At 42.9% G+C, this 17,241-nt stretch overlaps 1 protein-coding gene across 1 annotated transcript; it reads left to right on the top strand.

Moving 5' to 3' along the window:
* Positions 1-424: 424 nt before the first annotated feature.
* Positions 425-16,531, top strand: Adgrf4 (adhesion G protein-coupled receptor F4). The gene is made up of 8 exons (XM_059281432.1): positions 425-521; positions 1,903-1,950; positions 5,426-5,577; positions 7,520-7,795; positions 9,575-10,951; positions 14,979-15,020; positions 15,443-15,502; positions 16,484-16,531. The coding sequence occupies exons 1-8, from the start codon at positions 425-427 to the stop codon at positions 16,529-16,531; spliced, it is 2,100 nt and encodes a 699-aa protein (XP_059137415.1).
* The last annotated feature ends 710 nt before the right edge of the window (positions 16,532-17,241 follow it).

Raw genomic sequence — 17,241 nt, 5'->3', positions numbered from 1 at the left:
CCCTGCTGTGCACTGAGTAGGCCAAGTGAAGTTGCTAGGTTCCTCTGTTGCCAATGTAATAAGCCAATCAAGCCGAATTAGTAATTCCAGGTTTAATGAACAGAGCAAAGCAATCCTGCGTGACCCTTGGAAAGGCAGTGGAATAGTCACATGGCAAATATAGCTACCAGGCCTTAAGTAACCTGTGGGTGTGGTCTTTAGCAGCCCCAGGGAGGGGCTGGCTTTTGGTGGGCTTTAAGGGGGCCAGTTTGAGAAGGCAGGGTCTGGGGAGAGAGAGGTGGGGGCTTCCTCCTAATCATCCCAGACTCTGGGTTTATGATATGGATGACAGGGCTGAGGCGGAGCTTTCATGGAACAGTCCTCACCTTCAGCTGGATCTATCTTCTTGCTTTTCTGTTGCAGGTTCAAATCTTCATGTGTGAAAATGAAGCTCCAGCTCACCATTGTTTGCTGTCTAGTGTTTTTTCTGACCACAGAATGTTTTCGCTTTGAACCCCCAAAAGTAAGTTTGATCTCTTCCTGTGTGATCGATCCCAAGGGAAATCCCTCCGTTACCTTAGATGTCTAGGTATCTGATAAGTAACATGCTAATTAAAATACATCTCTGTAGGATCCTAACTTTATTCTTACTGACAGTCATTTTCTGGGGAAAAGAACAACAACAAGAGAAGTTAAGGGGTGGCAGGAACCAGCCCGGGAGGCCACAGTTCAGTGTGGCACTCACCTTGCAAGCCACAGAGATTGTATGCAGGTGGCTGTCGAGAGAGGAAAGACCTAAGCGGACAGCAGAGCAATTCAGATTCAGATCTTACTTTAACTTTTGCTGCCTCTGGGAGTTGTTTTGTTTTATAGAGTCTTAATTTCTTTATCATATGTCATATCTTTATTATATCAAAGTTTATATTTTAAGGGAATACTTATAATCCTTTACTTGCAGAACAGATTTGTGATTTAACTATTGCAATCCATTCCTAGTTTCTATTCTTTTCTTCCTACTAAGGATGTATTTATAGGACCTGGGGTTTCTCCTTAGCTGTATTCCATCCAGGCAGCCAGTATAGGCAGAGTCTAGCTTGATGATTATGTAACTGCCATTTCTGTGTTCTCCCTGGATCCTTAAAACTACAAGAGATCCACCCCATCCTGTAGCAGGAATCTTAAAGAGTTTTATTAACAAAACAAACCTGGAGCCAGGTATTGGGGTGAATGCTGGAAGATCAGATAAGCAGAACAAGACACAACTTCCTTACCTCGACAGTTCCTCAGCTGATCCTGTTTCCTCAGACTGGAAGCTTCTGTGTCCTCATCCCAATGGCTCTCAGCTGAACTGCTTCTTGAAAGCCTGAATGCTTAACCAGCCAAATGCTTCTAGTTTCTGGTCTTCATGCCTTAAATATCTTTCTACTTTCTGCCATCACTCCCTGGGATTAAAGGCTCGCTTTCTGGGATTAAAGGCATGAGTCACCATGCCTGGCTGTTTCCAATGTGGCCTTGAACTCACAGAGATCCAGAGGGATTTCTGCCTCTGGAACGCTAGGATTAAAGGCGTGTGCTACCACTGCCTATCCTCTATGTTTAATATTGTGGCTGTCCTGTTCTTTGACCCCAAAAAAGTTTATTAGCATGCACAATATTTTGGGGGAACACAATACCACCACACCATCCACTAACTTGACCTTCAGAACTCGTGATCTTCAAGGTTAGCACTCAGAGAGTAGTGTGTCCTCACCTGTGTCTTCTCCAGCAAGTTCCCTCAGATCCACCACTTGAGTCTGTCCCCGTTTCCTTCCTAGTCTTGAACACTTTCCCTCTTTACATGTACGTGGATCCTCTAAGTTAAATTGAGAGAGTACATCACACAGTAAATTTTTTGGGAATTTGTTTTTTTTTTCCAGGATAAAGATGAACTTCAAATACCTCCATGGAAGCGTACGTCTAGTCGTATACAAGGTATGTATGACTATAGAATAGTCTTCATTCATTTGGAGATAGGGCCAAAATAGAGAAGGAGGTGGATGGTGCAAGCATGTCTTCAGACCTCAGGCTTTCCAATGCAATAATAACCTCTCATGAACTCTCTGTGTTTATCAGCATTGACATAATGTCTTACAATTTGTTTCTTACATAACTAATCAGGCAAGTTGGTAAATATTCACACATGCTCTAGAACAGCAGACTGATACCCATTTTCAAACTTAAAAGGGAAATGAATTTGTTAAACTCAGAACAGGCCAAGAGCACACTGTTCTTCTTTTCTCCAAAGGTATATTCAAGGTTTTTAAATGTATGGAACACTCTTGTACTCTGTGTTCTGGTAAAGCAAAGCAAGGTGATTTGATGGTGGTAAGACTGGTCATATTCCTGAAGAAGAGGAACAAGAACATTATCATTACTAACATTTTAGCATCATGTGACTTCACCCAAACATTCCAGGTCACTGTGAGGTTTAAGGCCAGTGGCACATATATCTATGTAAATATGATATTGGACAGGGAAAGAGGACAGAAAGGAAGCTGACAATTGTTGGGTAAACATTAAGTGTTGTGCAAGATGCTGCCCCATGACATATCTGCAGCAACACCATGGCACCATCTCCAACCAGTCGGTAGACAGTCATTGTGTTGGTCCAGCTAGATCATAGCATATAAGCCATTCTAATAAACCTCCCGTGTGTGTGTGTATGTGTGTATGTGTGTGTGTGTGTGTGTGTGTGTGTGTGTGTGTGTGAAGGAATGGACTTACCAGCAAGAGTGAGGACATTCAGGCAAAGAGCAAAAGCTTCCTACTTCCCTGTCCTCTATATAGGCTGCCAGCAGAAGGTGTGGTCCAAATTAAAGATGGATCTTCTCACCTCAAAGATCCCGATTAAATGTGGGTCTTCCCATTTCAAATGATTTAATTAAGAAAAAAAATTCCCTCACAGGCATACCCAGCCACTTGGGTTTTAGTTAATTCCAGGCATCGTCAAGTTAACAACCAAGAATAGCCATCACACAGTTTTAAGTTATTTATAGCTTATATTTTACATTTGATCAACCAACACCAATATAGGATTATGAGATTAGTCCTGATATATGAAATATATCTTCAACTGTTCACTGCACTAACATCAAACTTTATGGTTTTCAGCATAGTCATGATTTCTGTCAAATTTGTTTTGAAAGTTAGTACTTCAGTAAGTTTAAAATCATTGACTTCATAGCAACGTCTAAATTTGGGGGTTGGAGAGTATTGCTTTGCTATATTCTACACTCTTACTTATGATGCAACTCTTAGCTTAAGTTTTCCTGTCTGTGAGTAGCATGCTACAATTCAGAGTGTAAGAAATTATGTTCTACCTGAGATGAAATTTAAGTAAGAATGTAATCCCTCTTAAAGTGTTTTACCTCAGGTAACTGAGAACAGTTACCTTATTTTACCAGAGGCAAAGACTCCATTAATTTGATAATACACCATTTTTAACATATCTGTGAGAATAAACACTTTTAATGAGAAACAAAGGATGGCTGGTTAAATCTGAATTCCAGGCAATGTATAACATCGTCCCTGGAAAAGTAGTTTTTGTTTGTTTATCTATACATTGATGACTCACCCTCTCTTTGCAGATTCTGTATTTGCAAATTTGCCTACTCACTGAGAAATACCTAAACCAGAACTCTTAGTATCCTTTCATACAAAACAGCCGTTGTGTTGGCTTGCACACACATGCCCAGTTAGGTTGGGATAAGGTATTGCTCTTCCTTATTGCTGCAGTTCCCACACTATCCATGTGTCGTCATGTTCTGGTAGGCTTTCTGTTGCTATGGTAAACACTATGACCAAAAGCAGGTTAGGAGTGGAAAGGCTTATTTCAGTTTACACTTCCAAGTGACAGTCCACTGAAGGAAGTCAGGGCAGGAACTCCAGTAGGAACTAAAGCAGAAACCATGGAGGAGTGCTGCTTTCTGGCTTGCTCACTAGCTCATGCTCATTCAACCTTCTTATACAGCACAGGCCCACCTCGTGCGTCCCCACAGCAGGCCTGCCTTTCCCACATGAATCATCAATCAAGATAATCTCTCACAGACATGGGCACAGTCCAATCTGTTCTGGACATAAATTTTCAAAAACAAATAAACCAAAACCCAAACAAATAAAATAAAACACCATCACCACCACCACCACCAACAACAACAATAACAACAATAACAAAAAACTAATCAGGAAACATCATTTTGTGCTTTGAGACTTTCGGGTGGTGATTTTTCTTTTTCAAGCAATCCTCTAACAGGAATGCTGGAATGCTGTTTAGTGTTTTTAGTTCAAAGAAGGCTGTGTTAGGTCAGCATTGTTCAGGCTTGAGTAAGAGCACTGTGCACTGAGAGTGCTGTGTACTATGAGCTCAACTTAATGAATAAATGATATATATTAAAGACCATGTCTTTATTAGGAAATAGACATAAAGGAAGGCCACAGCTGTTGAGACTATCTCAGCAACTGTTGAGAACATCATGAGCAGAAATTCCCAGGAATTTAACCTTACATTTCTCTGGGAACAGTGGAACAGTACTTGCTAAGTCAGTATTCGTGGGGACTATATAGACAGTAACCCAGTGAATAATGACAAGTGACTGTATCTCAAACTATGCAAAGATTATGCGCATTTCCTGTGTCTTATCCACCAACTCTGCACGGAAAGGTTCACTGATTCCTGCTCTCTGCACCAGCCAATTATCTTTCAATCACAGATGCAATCATGTTTTCTGCTCAGCATTTGTATTAGTTACCTTTCATTGCTGTGATAAAACACCATGGCCAAAGGCAACTTCAGGAAGAGAGAGTTCATTTGGGCTTCCAGTTCCAGAAGGAGAGTCCATAATAGTGGTGGAGGCATGGCAGCACACGGCCAGAGCAGGGAGCTGAGAGGTCACATTTTCAACCAGAGAGGACAAACTGGACGTGGAGTGAGGCTATACGCTCTCAGTGCCTCCCCTGAGTGACATCATTCCTCCAGCAACACTTGACAGCCTAAAAATTCCATAACCTTGCCAAACAGTGCAACCAACTGGGGACCAAGGTCAGATCTGTGAGCTCATGGGGGCCATTTCTCACTTGAACCACCACAGTGTTCAAGGCTCCTGTGTCCCTCCCTGTTTCCTTTTCCTTTGCTCCCACCTCAGGGACTTTCTCTACAGGGATTTCTGAACACCCTGAGGTCCCTTTTCTGCCTCCTCACTCCCTCTGGATACCAGCTTTACCATGGATCATGCACCTTTCTCTTGTTGCTGAGAATGCAGTCCAATGTCGTCTCCTTGGCTAGCTGTTCATAAAGTCCCAGAATGAACTAGATGCATTTGTCAGTGTGCAAATGGTAATTTGGCCTCTCACATGCTGGTTTTTGTTTTCTTGTCTTTTCTTTCTTTCTTTTTTGTCTTCCTGTTTTCAGATAAATGCAATGGATCTTGCATCTCACCTTCCAACTGTAACCGGAGCTGTGATCTGAATTTCCATGGAGAAATAGTATTCACTTGTAATCAAAACAAATGGCAAAAAACAATTGAAACATGCACAAGCCTCTCTGTGGACACCCTGTTTCAGGTGATGCTCTGGTACACTCCCTGATTGGGGTAGGAGGGGCAGGCACTTCCATTCTTACCTGTTCTAAATGGCAGTCAGTCTCAGGCTGGGACTTGGGGAAAGCTACCCAGTGGCTTGCATCATGGCTGTCTTTCCTTACCCATGCTCTGATGTACCTGCCTCCCTCCTCCTTCTCCCTCTTGGTAAAGATCAATTCCAGGATTGGGTGAGAATCCAGCTGAGAAATAGAGATTGTGCTAATGCTAACCTTGGAAATGAAAGGTTAAATAAATCAAGTAAAAGTTACTTAAACTACATGCAAATGATGGCTTAGGATTTTCAGCTTAGCTTTATGGGTGGATTTGTATGTCCCTTGTGTTAATTAATCAACTAAATATGTCTTGAATTAAATTAAACATAACTTCTTTTCTATGCTTTCAATCCTTTAACTAAAACAGAGAGAATCTAGAAGGAATAAGAATTCAATGGCCCCTACATGTTTCAATCACGATAGAAATCTATCTTGTATAATTCTCCTCATCACCCACTTCTTTGTATTTCCCTCCAAGCCCACCGAAGGACACGGATCTCCACATTTTTGTATTTAATGGGGGCTTTGTCTATTTATTTAGTTTTTTTGTTTTTCGAAACAGGGTTTCTCTGTGTAGCTTTGCGCCTTTCCTGGATCTCGCTCTGTAGACCAGGCTGGCCTTGAACTCACAAACATCCGCCTGGCTCTGCTTCCCGAGTGCTGGGATTAAAGGCGTGTGCCACCACCGCTACCCAGCTTAATGGGGGCTTTGTAAAGGGATTAAAATGCTGTTGCTTTTACAGCACAAGGAACCATGGCCAAGTCCCTTTAACTACAATGACAGGCAGAAGAGAATGGACGTAGTTGCTTGTTCAAAGTCACTTTCTGAGGGGGTATAGGTAAAAAATAACAGGAAATGGCCAACTAACTTACAATTGGAAAAATGTACATTTTTTTTTGAAAGTGCGATTCTTTAGTATTGAACAGCTAACCTCCCCAAACAGTTCTCCTTTGAAATTCCACCTGGATCTTCCTTCTCCCTATTTCTGTAGAATTTGTCTTGTTATAAATTGTTGAAGGGCTGGGGAGGATGGTTCAGTGGGAAAAGCGCTTGCCATGCCAGTAAGCACGAGGACATGAGTTCAGAACCCAGCACCTCTGTAATGGCCACGTGTGCCTGAAACCCCAGTGCTGGGCAGATTCCGGGTGTTTGCTGTTCAGCCAGTCTAGCCAAAACAGTGATCTCCAGGTTCAGGAAGAGACCTCATTAAAAAAACAAAAAACAAAAAACAAAATAGAGATCTGGAGAGATGGCTCCGAGGTTAAGAAATCTTACTGCCAATTCACAGGCCCAGGTTTTGGTTTCGAGGACCCAGGTTGGATGGCCCACAACTGTCTGTAACTCTAGCTCCGAAGGAATCCAATGTCCTCTTTTGGCCTCTTCAGGAATCTGCACTTATGTGCACATACCCGCACACAGACACATAAAGGTATATATAATTAAAAATATAATAAATTTCTGAAAAATTAATAAAGTGGAGAGGCTGATTGAGGAGGACACTCAACATTGACTCTTGATGTCCATGTGTACATACACAGGGGAGGGCACCCTCCACCCCATGACATGTATACACATGCACACACATACATACTTATCACACACACACACACACACACACACACACACACACGCACACACACACACACACTTCAATTCAAACTATTATTCTGAAAGTAAATTCTAGAAAGGTTCACTAGCGTGATCTCTGGGAAATTTGGTGGCAGCCAGGCCTCCTGTGACTGCCTTAAATTACTCTCAGCAAGTGAGCTCCTTCCAGGACCACCTTGCCTATCTGTTTTTCCCATTGGGGTTGTTTGTGGTTTAGTTCCTTTCATCTAATGTATGTTTGTTTATTTTTTTTTTTTACACAGGACATGAATCCTGCACCTAGCCTTTCTGTGGCATCATCCTCTGTTTTTCCCATGAACTTAGTAAGCAACACGGTGGTATCAGTTCGTACCGGGAATGTATTTCAGAGAATCCACAAGTCCTGCCCCGAGGACTACATCTGCATAGTTAATGCTGTGAAATCCTCTGAAGTTACATCTGGAAATATTGCATTTATAGTAGAGGTATTAAAAAATATCTCTGCAGGCTTGCAAACCTATAATGGAATACATGGCGATGTGACTCGCGAGAAAATGAAGGTACTTTAAAAAATTAGTTTCATTAAACATGGACACGAGTTTTCTTAAATCTTGCATTTTTCTCGGTTTCAAATGTTCTTTTCAGGGTAAAATGTACAACAACCATCACAACAGCAGCAGACGTTTCTTTTCAGCTTTCTCTTTTGACACATTCTTCTTGATGGAAGTTAGAGTGGGAAGTCATGGTGATGGCCACACACCAAGGCTATCCGAGTAGATCACATTGACTCTACATTTTTGGAAGGGAGTTGTGCATCATAACAGTAGTTGGTATCTGCGTGTTAAACAAAAGTTAAATGTGCTCCCTTAGGATGGGTTTTTTTTTGGCTTCACCTTTTGAGACAGGGTCTTATGTAGCCCAGGCCAGCTTCAAACTGCCTATATATCTGAGCCTGATCTTGCACTTCTGATCCTCCTGCCTCCACATGCCTAGTCTTGGGATTTCAGATGTACATCACTCCATCCAGTCTTTGATGTGTTGGGAAGGGGACCCAGGGCTTCATATATGTTGAGAAAACAGTCTCCTAACTGAGATCTATTCCAGAAATCCCCAGGTTGTCTCTCAGGCATTTGAGTGTGCTCATGAGCACTGGCATTTATTATTAAAGGGAGGGATATAGGGATATAGTATGTATGTAATATTTCTCAAACTTATCATGGAATACACAGATACTTCCCTCCATAAAACAATCATTCACATTTCATGGATCTTGACTTCTACATTCTGTACTGTGAGGGTGTTCCTTGGATGCAATAATAATATTTAGATAAATATATACATATATGTCATATATTTTTGAAAAGATTTATTTTTTTATGTGCATGAGTATTTTGCCTGCATGTATGTATGTATACTATGTGTGTTTAGTGCCTGCAGAGGCAGAATTGGAACTGGAGTCACAGATGGTTGTGAGCTGCCATGTGGGTGCTGGGAACTGATCCTGGGTCCTCCGAAAGAGCAGCCAATGCTCTTAACTGCTGTCCTACATAGGGTTTCTATTCCTGTGATATAACACAATGACAAAAAAGCAAGCTGGGGAGGAAAGGTTTTATTTGGCTTATACTACTTTCATATCATAGTCCATCATTTGAAGAAAGCCAAGGCAGGAACTCAAACAGAACAGGAACTAGGAAGCAGGAGCTGATGCAGAGACCATGGAGGAGTGCTGTTTACTGGCTAGCTTCCCCTGGCTTCCTCAGCCTGCTTTCTTATAGAACCCAGGACTCCTAGCCCAGGGATGGCACCACCCACAATGGGCTTGGCCCTCCCCATCGATCACTAACTAAGAAAATGCCCTACAGGGGGATCTATTGAAGCATATTTTTTAATTGAGGTTTCCTTTTTTCTAATGATTCTAGCTTGTGTCAAGTTGACATAAAACTAGCCAGGACAACTGCTGAGATTCTATTTTTTATTTTTGTTTTGTTTTGTTTTGTTTTTGAGACAGGGTTTCTCCATGTAGCTTTGGTGCCTGTCCTGGATCTCGCTCTGTAGACCAGGCTGGCTTCAAAGTCACAGAGATCAGCCTGGCTCTGCCTCCCGAGTGCTGGGATTAAAGGCATGTGCAACCACTGCCCGGCAAGATTCTATTTTTTTAATATTAAAATAATATTCTTTATATCCTTTTAATTTTCTTCCACTAGTCTTACTAATGCACAATTGCAATAAGTAGTGATTTGAAGAGGCAAGTATCAAATGAGGTAAAATAATTAGATCTGCCAAAGTTTCAGATTTTAGAAATTCACTTTTTTACACTAACAGGCTTGTTTCCATTGCAGAACTATGGAAAAATGGCCAACCACATCCTTAACAAGAATGCCATTTCAAATTGGACTTTCATTCCCAATAAAAATGCCAGCTCAGATTTGTTGGAGTCAGTGAACTCCTTTGCCAAGAGACTCCAAATCCACGGTGAATCTGAGAACATTGTAAACGAAACCTTCATTCAATCGAAAGGTGCTCGCATCTCTCACAGTACCTCAGAGAACAGTTTCAACCTCTCCATGCCTGTGCACAATGACAAAGAAGATGTCTTAGTAATGATAGCAATTCCCAGACAAGCACTACGTGAGCTGCCGTCCCATGCCTCCCAAGTCATTGCCATAGCTTTTCCGACCTTGGGGACCATTCTGAAAGAAGTCCATGGGCTGAATACGAATCTCTCAAAGCCCGTAAGTGGTCTGATCCTGTCTCTGGTTTTGCCAGAAGATCTGAAAGAAGTCATACTCACCTTTGAAAAAATCAATAAATCCCAGAGCACTAGCATCCAGTGTGTCCGCTGGCACTCTGAGAAAAGGCAGTGGGATGAGAGCCCATGTAATACAGTGTTGGAGACCAATGGCACGGTGAAGTGCCTCTGTAACTACAGCAGAGCTTCGATGTCTTTCTCCCTTCTCATGTCATCCAAACCTGTGAAGGACAAGGCTCTGAACTATATCACCTTCATTGGGCTCAGTGTCTCCATCTTTAGCTTGGTGCTCTGCCTGGCCATCGAAGCTGTGGTTTGGTCCCGGGTGGTTGTAACAGAGATATCATACATGCGCCACGTGTGCATCGTGAACATTGCGGTATCCCTCCTGACTGCGAACGTGTGGTTCATCATTGGCTCCAATGCAAATGTCCAGGAGGACCACAAGTGGTGTGTGGCTGTGACGTTTTTCAGCCACTTTTTTTTCCTCTCTCTGTTCTTCTGGATGCTCTTCAAAGCACTGCTCATAGTCTATGGAATACTGGTTGTCTTCCGAAGGATGATGAAGTCTCGTATGATGGCCATTGGCTTTGTCGTTGGCTATGGGTGTCCCCTGGTGATTGCTGTCATTACAGTTACTGTCACAGAGCCCGGGGAAGGCTACATCAGAAAAGATGCCTGCTGGCTTAACTGGAACCAGACCAAAGCCCTTTTTGCATTTGCCATCCCAGCCTTGGCCATTGTGGCCGTGAATTTCCTTGTGGTGCTGGCAGTTGCTGTGAACACACAGAGGCCTCTGATTGGCAGTTCAAAATCGCAGGACATGGCCATAGTTATCAGGATCAGCAAAAACGTTGCCATCCTCACCCCGCTGCTAGGACTGACCTGGGGTTTTGGTTTAGCAACCTTGCTAGAAGGCACACACCTGGTGTTCCATATAATCTTTGCCTTGCTCAATGCTTTCCAGGTAAGTTCAATAAGGGGGATTTGCTTTGTGTTTCTGGCTAGACATCAAAGGATGGCTGTAATTTATTTACCATTAAAGGCTACCAAGTGTGTTCTGTCCACATTTCAGGGATCTCTAAGTGTAGCATCTTCCACTTAGACTGACATGTTTTCCCATGTAAAAGTAACTATTTATTTATTGTATGCACACTGTGTCCATGTATGTGTGGGTGCGTATGCATGCCACAGAACATATGTGGAGGTCAGAGGACCACTTACAGGAGTCAGCTCTTTTTCTCAACCATGCAGATCCTGGAGACTGAACTCACGTCATCAGGCTTGGTAGCAAGGGGCTTCACCCACCCAGCCATCTCACCTGGTCCCCTCTGTCCCTCCTTCCCCTTTTTTAAAATAAGTTTTTTTTTTGTTTTGTTTTGTTTTTGTTTTTGAGACAGGATTTCACTTTGTAGCCAGGGTGGCCTCAAACGTGTAGCTGTCTGCCTGTCTCAGCCTCCTGTGTACTGAGAATATAGGTGTGAGTTGTTATGCTTGACCACCGATAAGGTTGGAGTCAGTTGACCAGGCTGTGGGGAAGGGGCGGTCCTTCTCTCACTGACCCTGGGTCCTCCCTATCACGTCAGAAGTTAATCTTCTCATATCAATGACTGTGCATCGGTCATGGGTGTAAAAAGTTGGTCCCTGGTCAAAATAAGCATAACACTGTCCTTCTCCAATGAAACTCAGCAACAAATAGACATTTTCTGTAGTGTAGCGAGAGGACTTTCACTTTGGAAATTGAACAGCCAGGAATTCTTATAATTCTTTCTTGCCATTTTCTGTGAAATAAATGTTAGTTACTATTTGTATATGGATCTTGTCCTATGTTATCTGGTCTTGGGAAGGCCATTTTCCTCCAGGTCCCAACTTTCTCACTTGGCAAAATAAGGATTTGGACGTGGAATGGTTTCCATTGTATTTTTCCCACTCTAGCATGCATGCTCTGACAAGATGGTCCCCCTGAATGTTCCCTCTTGCTTCTCAGCTTGCACTTTGGGGATACTATCATTTAGTTAGATTATGTTCTCTGCCTATGAATAATAGAAAACCTGGCAGCTTTATAGTCTTAATTATACATTTAATCGGGGCTTGGAGAACAGCCTTCTGCCTGTGTGTGTCAATAGGGTTTTACTGGAACACAGCCATGCCTGTTTGTTTATGTTTTCCTTGTAGCTGACTTTGAGCTGTAATGACACATTTGAGGAGTTGCAGCAGAGGGGGATGGCTGGCAAAGTATAAATATTTACTATCTGGTGTCTGGGAAAAAGTTTCCCCACTTTCCCCTTAGATATTATAACTATTCAACAAAATAGTGAAGCATGTCTGTTGACCTGTCACTACGACTTAAGCCACTGTACAAAGTGTAAACTTATCAGACTTTTTAAAGAAATGCCAGCTTTGGTGACTTGTGTATCTTACTCATGCTTTTTAATAATTATGAACAACGTCAGTTTCACCCTTCCTGTTACATGGCTTTAAAGAGACAACACTGGATGGGTGGCGGAGGCGCACGCCTTTAATCCCAGCACCCCGGAGGCAGAGCCAGGTGGATCTCTGTGAGTTCGAGGCCAGTCTGGTCTACAGAGCAAGATCCAGGACAGGCACCAAAACTACACACAGACACCTTGTCTCAAAAAAAGATAAAAATAAAAATTAAAATTAAAAAAGGGGAAAACACTGACTTTAGCCTTTCTTTTCTTTAACTCAAAATCTTTTGATTGACATAAATTTCTCTATTCTTTTTGCCTTAAGTAAAAAAGTTTTTTCCTTTATTTTTTATTTTATGTATATGGATATTTTGCCTGCATGTGTGTCTCTATGTTATGTGCATACAGTGCCCAAGGAAGCCAGAAGAGGGCATCAGATCCCCTGGGTTAGAGTTACAAATGGGTGTGAGCTACCATGTGCCCTGTGGGTGCGAGGAACTGAGCACAAGGGCTTTTAACTGCCAAGCCATCTCTCTGGACCCCTGTTGTGATCTCAGTTTTTGAGGAAAGATCTTACTCTTTAGCCTAGGCTGGCCCCAAACTCATAGTGATTTTCCTGTCCCAGCCTCCTGAGTGATGGGATTCAGGTGTGAACCACCATATTTGGCTAATTTTCCACTCTGGAAGTTACTCTTGTGACAAAACACTTCGTTGTCCTCTCCCCTCCCCTCCTCTCTCCTCCTCTCCTCTCCCCTCCCCTCCTCTCCACTCTCCTCCCCTCCCCTCTCCTCCTCTTCTCCTCTCTTCTCCTCCCCTCTCCCCTCCTCTCTCCCTTCCCCTCCTCTCCCCTCTTCTCCTCTCCTCTCCCCTCCTCTCCCCCTCCCCTCCTCTTCTCTCCTCTCTTTCCTTCCCCTCCTCTTCCCTCCCCTCTCTCTACTCCTTCTCCCCTTCCCCTGTTCTCCTCTCTCCACCCCCTCCCCTTCACTGTCCCCACTTCTCTTCTGGTGCTGGGAACCAAAGCCAGGCTTTCATAAAGCTCCGCCAGAGTTACCACGGAGCTGCAGTTCCAGACCTCATCTTTTTCTTTCCTACTATTTGCAACTTAATTAAACCCTAGGAATCTTCTAAATGTATTTCTTCTTCAGAACATTTATATTTCTCTTTTATTCATTGAAAATGCTAAAAAAAAAAACCTTTTTAAGTTAAGCTAAATTCTCTTTTCTTAGCTAGCGTTCCCTGTGACTTACATTTAAGATTTCATTGTCACTTGATCAGATTTTCTTCACAACAAAACTGCAGATAAAGAAAAGATCCTTCCAGCTTCCCAGTCCTTGTAATTTTCATTTGCTTTTATTAAAAAAAATTACCATCCCAGAGTCCATGGTTGACTATTTTTACAAAATGCTTGCCCCAATTGAAAACAGGCCAGGACACAAGTCTCATTTCTTTAAAGATAACTTCCGTGGTTCCCTGGTGGTGATTTTTGGAGGACCAACTTCCATGTCATGTACACCTGTCACCATGAGAAAGGTTCGCTGTGTCAATATTTGAGATGAAATGACGGGATCTAATCCATGTTTTAGTGATTGCTCTTGTCACTGGCACCCAATGCCAAGCCCAAGAAACTTAAGAAAAGAAGGGAGTTCTTTTATTCTTAGTTTCACGCGGGGGCATTACAGGAGCTGGGGCTAAGGTCTTGATGTCAAGAGCTTGTGGCATGGCCTTCTACATCTGTGGATCAGGAAGTGGAGAGCTCAGGCTGGAACCTGGTTTGGCTACAGACTTCTAGCCTCACCCTTACTGTCCTACTCTGTACATTAGACCTCATGTACAAAAAATTCCACTTTATCCCACAGCAGCTCCAGCAGCCAGAGACTAGGTGTTTAAGTACATGAGCCTATGGGGGATACTTCTCATTCAAACCACACAGTAAGGCTGAAAGCTCTTTTTCTACATCAGCGGTCATTGAATAGGCATCAATAACCCATGTGTACAAGTCCATGAGGGTGATCTTCATTGCCAGGGAAGGAGGTAGATTAAAAAGAAAGATCCATCAATGCTCATTCCGTTAATTAAAAAAAAATGTGTTCTCTCACCCCTGCTCATTTGTGTGTGCATGCACATACACACATCCTCTATGTGGAGGTTAGAGGACAACATACCAGAGTTATTTTCTCTGCTTCCACCACTTAGGATCTGGGGATCAAGCTCTGGTCTTTAGGCTTGCTGGCAAGTGCATTTACCTTCTGACTCATTTTGCTGGTCTATCTTATGTTATTTATCTTAGAAACAGGTCTTGCTAAGCTACTCAGGCTTGTCCAGGACTCATTATAGACATATTTGGCCTTGAACTAGAGAGCCTCCTACCTCTGCCTCCCAAGTGTTAGGAATACAGATCTGTGCCACCAGGCCAGGCTCTGCCAATGCATGTTCATCTGCATCAGTGGAAATGGACTGCCAATGTCCAGGTGCTGTCCAGGGGTTACCCAGAGGGGTGGGATTAAAATAACACTGGTATGCTGTGTGGGAAGCCATCCCTAATGACTCTGTTGACTTTTACAACAGGGCTTCTTCATCTTGCTGTTTGGCACGATTATGGATCACAAGGTAATTTGAATTTGCTTCCTTCACTGCCAGACAATTCCATGTGGCCGAGGGAAGCAGGAGGGGGAAACAGTTTTACCTGGAGTCTAGGGTTGCTGAGCTTGTGGGCACAGCTCAGGCCACCATGGTGAGGAAGAAGAGCACACTCTACTCTCTGTACTTGCTTACCATCAAGACCAGCAGAGGTCTCATGAGGATATTGTTGGAAAAAAAGAGAAACCATGGCTACGATTGGAAAATAGTTCTGCGGATTGTTAATAGTACTTTCCGACTTTTATCCAAGTCCCATTGTTTGCTGGGTGCCATGCTGAACCACCTAATGTTGCTCTGGCCGGACTCCCTGGTCTTGAAGTTCTAGGACATGTGCCTGGGCTTTGGAATGCTACTGTTTCCTCTGTTGACCACTGACTGTCATTACTTTTCAGATAAGGGATGCTCTGAGGATGAGAGTGTCTTCACTGAAGGGGAAGTCAAGGGCAGTAGAGGTAAGGTACCTCCTTCTAATGACACACTGTGGGTCAGTGTCCTTACTCATGTAGAGAGGGGTGACGTAGCCCAGGACTCAGAATCTGTTAGCAAAATGAATTACTCTTTTTTTTTTTTCATTTCACAAGTACAGAGAATCAGCTGAAATGGAAAGCTAGCAGAAGATACCTTCTGAAGGAATTTTGCATGTGTGTACATTTTTAGCTTGACATGGGGCCATTGGGATGAACTCAGGACCAGAGGTTTATAAAAAGTGGGAGCTAGAAAATGAGAAAGTTTAACCCACTCATGTTACCAGTGAGGAGTTTAGTTGAGAATTCAGTGGGGTATGTGCAAGGTCACCCATCTCATTAAAAGTAGACTCATAGCCAGGAGGAAATGCCAGCCAAAGCCTGCCCAACCTCCATGTCTTGGTCTCTTTCCAGTAGACCATACTTCCATCGACAGGAATAACTATGTATGTACTGTAAAAAAGACTCTGGAGTTGGCAATCAGTCTTTGAAGGCACCGAGTATCAAAATTTCTGAATCTGCTAAAATTTATTTGTTCAACCAGTATATTCTTCCTCTGAGCTTTGAAACCAAACTTTCTGGATGTATTAAGAAGCACTATTGATGGCTACTTCCAAGCATGACTTTTAGTATCACACTTCATCAATTTTAAGACGGAAATTTTCTTTACCATTTACCATTTCTTAAGTTAAAATGTACTGTCTAGCCAATTAATATACCGTGTCTTAACTGACTGGTTTTGCTTCTTTATTTAAAAAAGCAAAACAAGGACAATGAGGTGCTCATGATGTTACATTCAGTGAAATACAGTCATTCTATTCTTTGTGGCTGTATCAATTTGGATATTTCTCTTCATAGCTTCATTTTCACACAGTTATCTCTGGGCAGCCTGCACATTAACCTATAAATATGCATATTTTTGCCGGTATCATTACTCATTGGCAACTCTGTTGTCCTCACCCCATTTAGAAAGCATCCTTAAGCCCGGCTAATGGATCCAAAGTGCTGAAAAGCTGAGACTAAACTGGTGAGTACCGAACATGCCATTAGAAACTTGACTTGCAAGTGCCACTGAAGCATTTTTGAGCAGGCTGGTGCCCACTGTGTGATACCAGGTTGAGATGAGAGGGAACAGGATTGCAGGACTATCACGGGAGGGATACTTCTCTATAGCGCAGCACAGAAGGGAAGAGAGGGCAAGTGTCAGCTGAGTTTCTATGACCAGACCCCAGTGTTATGGCCTTGGTGAGGAGATGCTGGGACCTCACTTGTGCTAATATATGGTACACTGAGCTATCTGCCAAGCTCACACACCTTAGTTCCCTTCTAAAGTTTTTTATTTTATCAGTTAAATCTGTTCTTTGACAGTTTTATATATGTAAGCAATGAATACTGACCACGGTCATCTCCTAACTACCTACCCACCTTCCATGCCCACCCTCATTTGTCCCCATGAATTTCTCATGTCTATGTGTTTCGTCTTCTAACCCACTAAGTTCCACTCTGACAATGGGTTTGGAGCTCATCATTGAAGACGGATGGGCTCAGCAGTGAGCACACAACTGAAGACAGCAATCCCCTCTCTTGCAGAATCTATTGATAGCCAGTTGTTCAGAGGCAAAGGATAGGGCATTGCGAGCCCCTCCCCTTTCCATGACTGATTGTGGACAGGGCCTATCCGCATGTAGGTATCTACAGCCACTGTGAGCTGATGATGGCAGTGGACT

This window comes from Peromyscus eremicus, chromosome 16_21, assembly GCF_949786415.1.
Source record: "Peromyscus eremicus chromosome 16_21, PerEre_H2_v1, whole genome shotgun sequence".
NCBI classification, from domain to species: domain Eukaryota; kingdom Metazoa; phylum Chordata; class Mammalia; order Rodentia; family Cricetidae; genus Peromyscus; species Peromyscus eremicus.
This window is presented reverse-complemented; position numbering and strand designations above follow the sequence as displayed.

What these genes read in the sequence shown, in the direction of transcription:
- Adgrf4 (XM_059281432.1), top strand. Translation starts at nt 425, where the DNA reads ATGAAGCTCCAGCTCACCATTGTTTGCTGTCTAGTGTTTTTTCTGACC. An exon ending in AGTAAGTTTGATCTCTTCCT is followed by an intron (nt 522 to 1,902) that starts GTGTGATCGATC and finishes TCCAGGATAAAG; the next exon opens with ATGAACTTCAAATACCTCCA. An exon ending in GCACGATTATGGATCACAAG is followed by an intron (nt 15,021 to 15,442) that starts GTAATTTGAATT and finishes ATTACTTTTCAG; the next exon opens with ATAAGGGATGCTCTGAGGAT.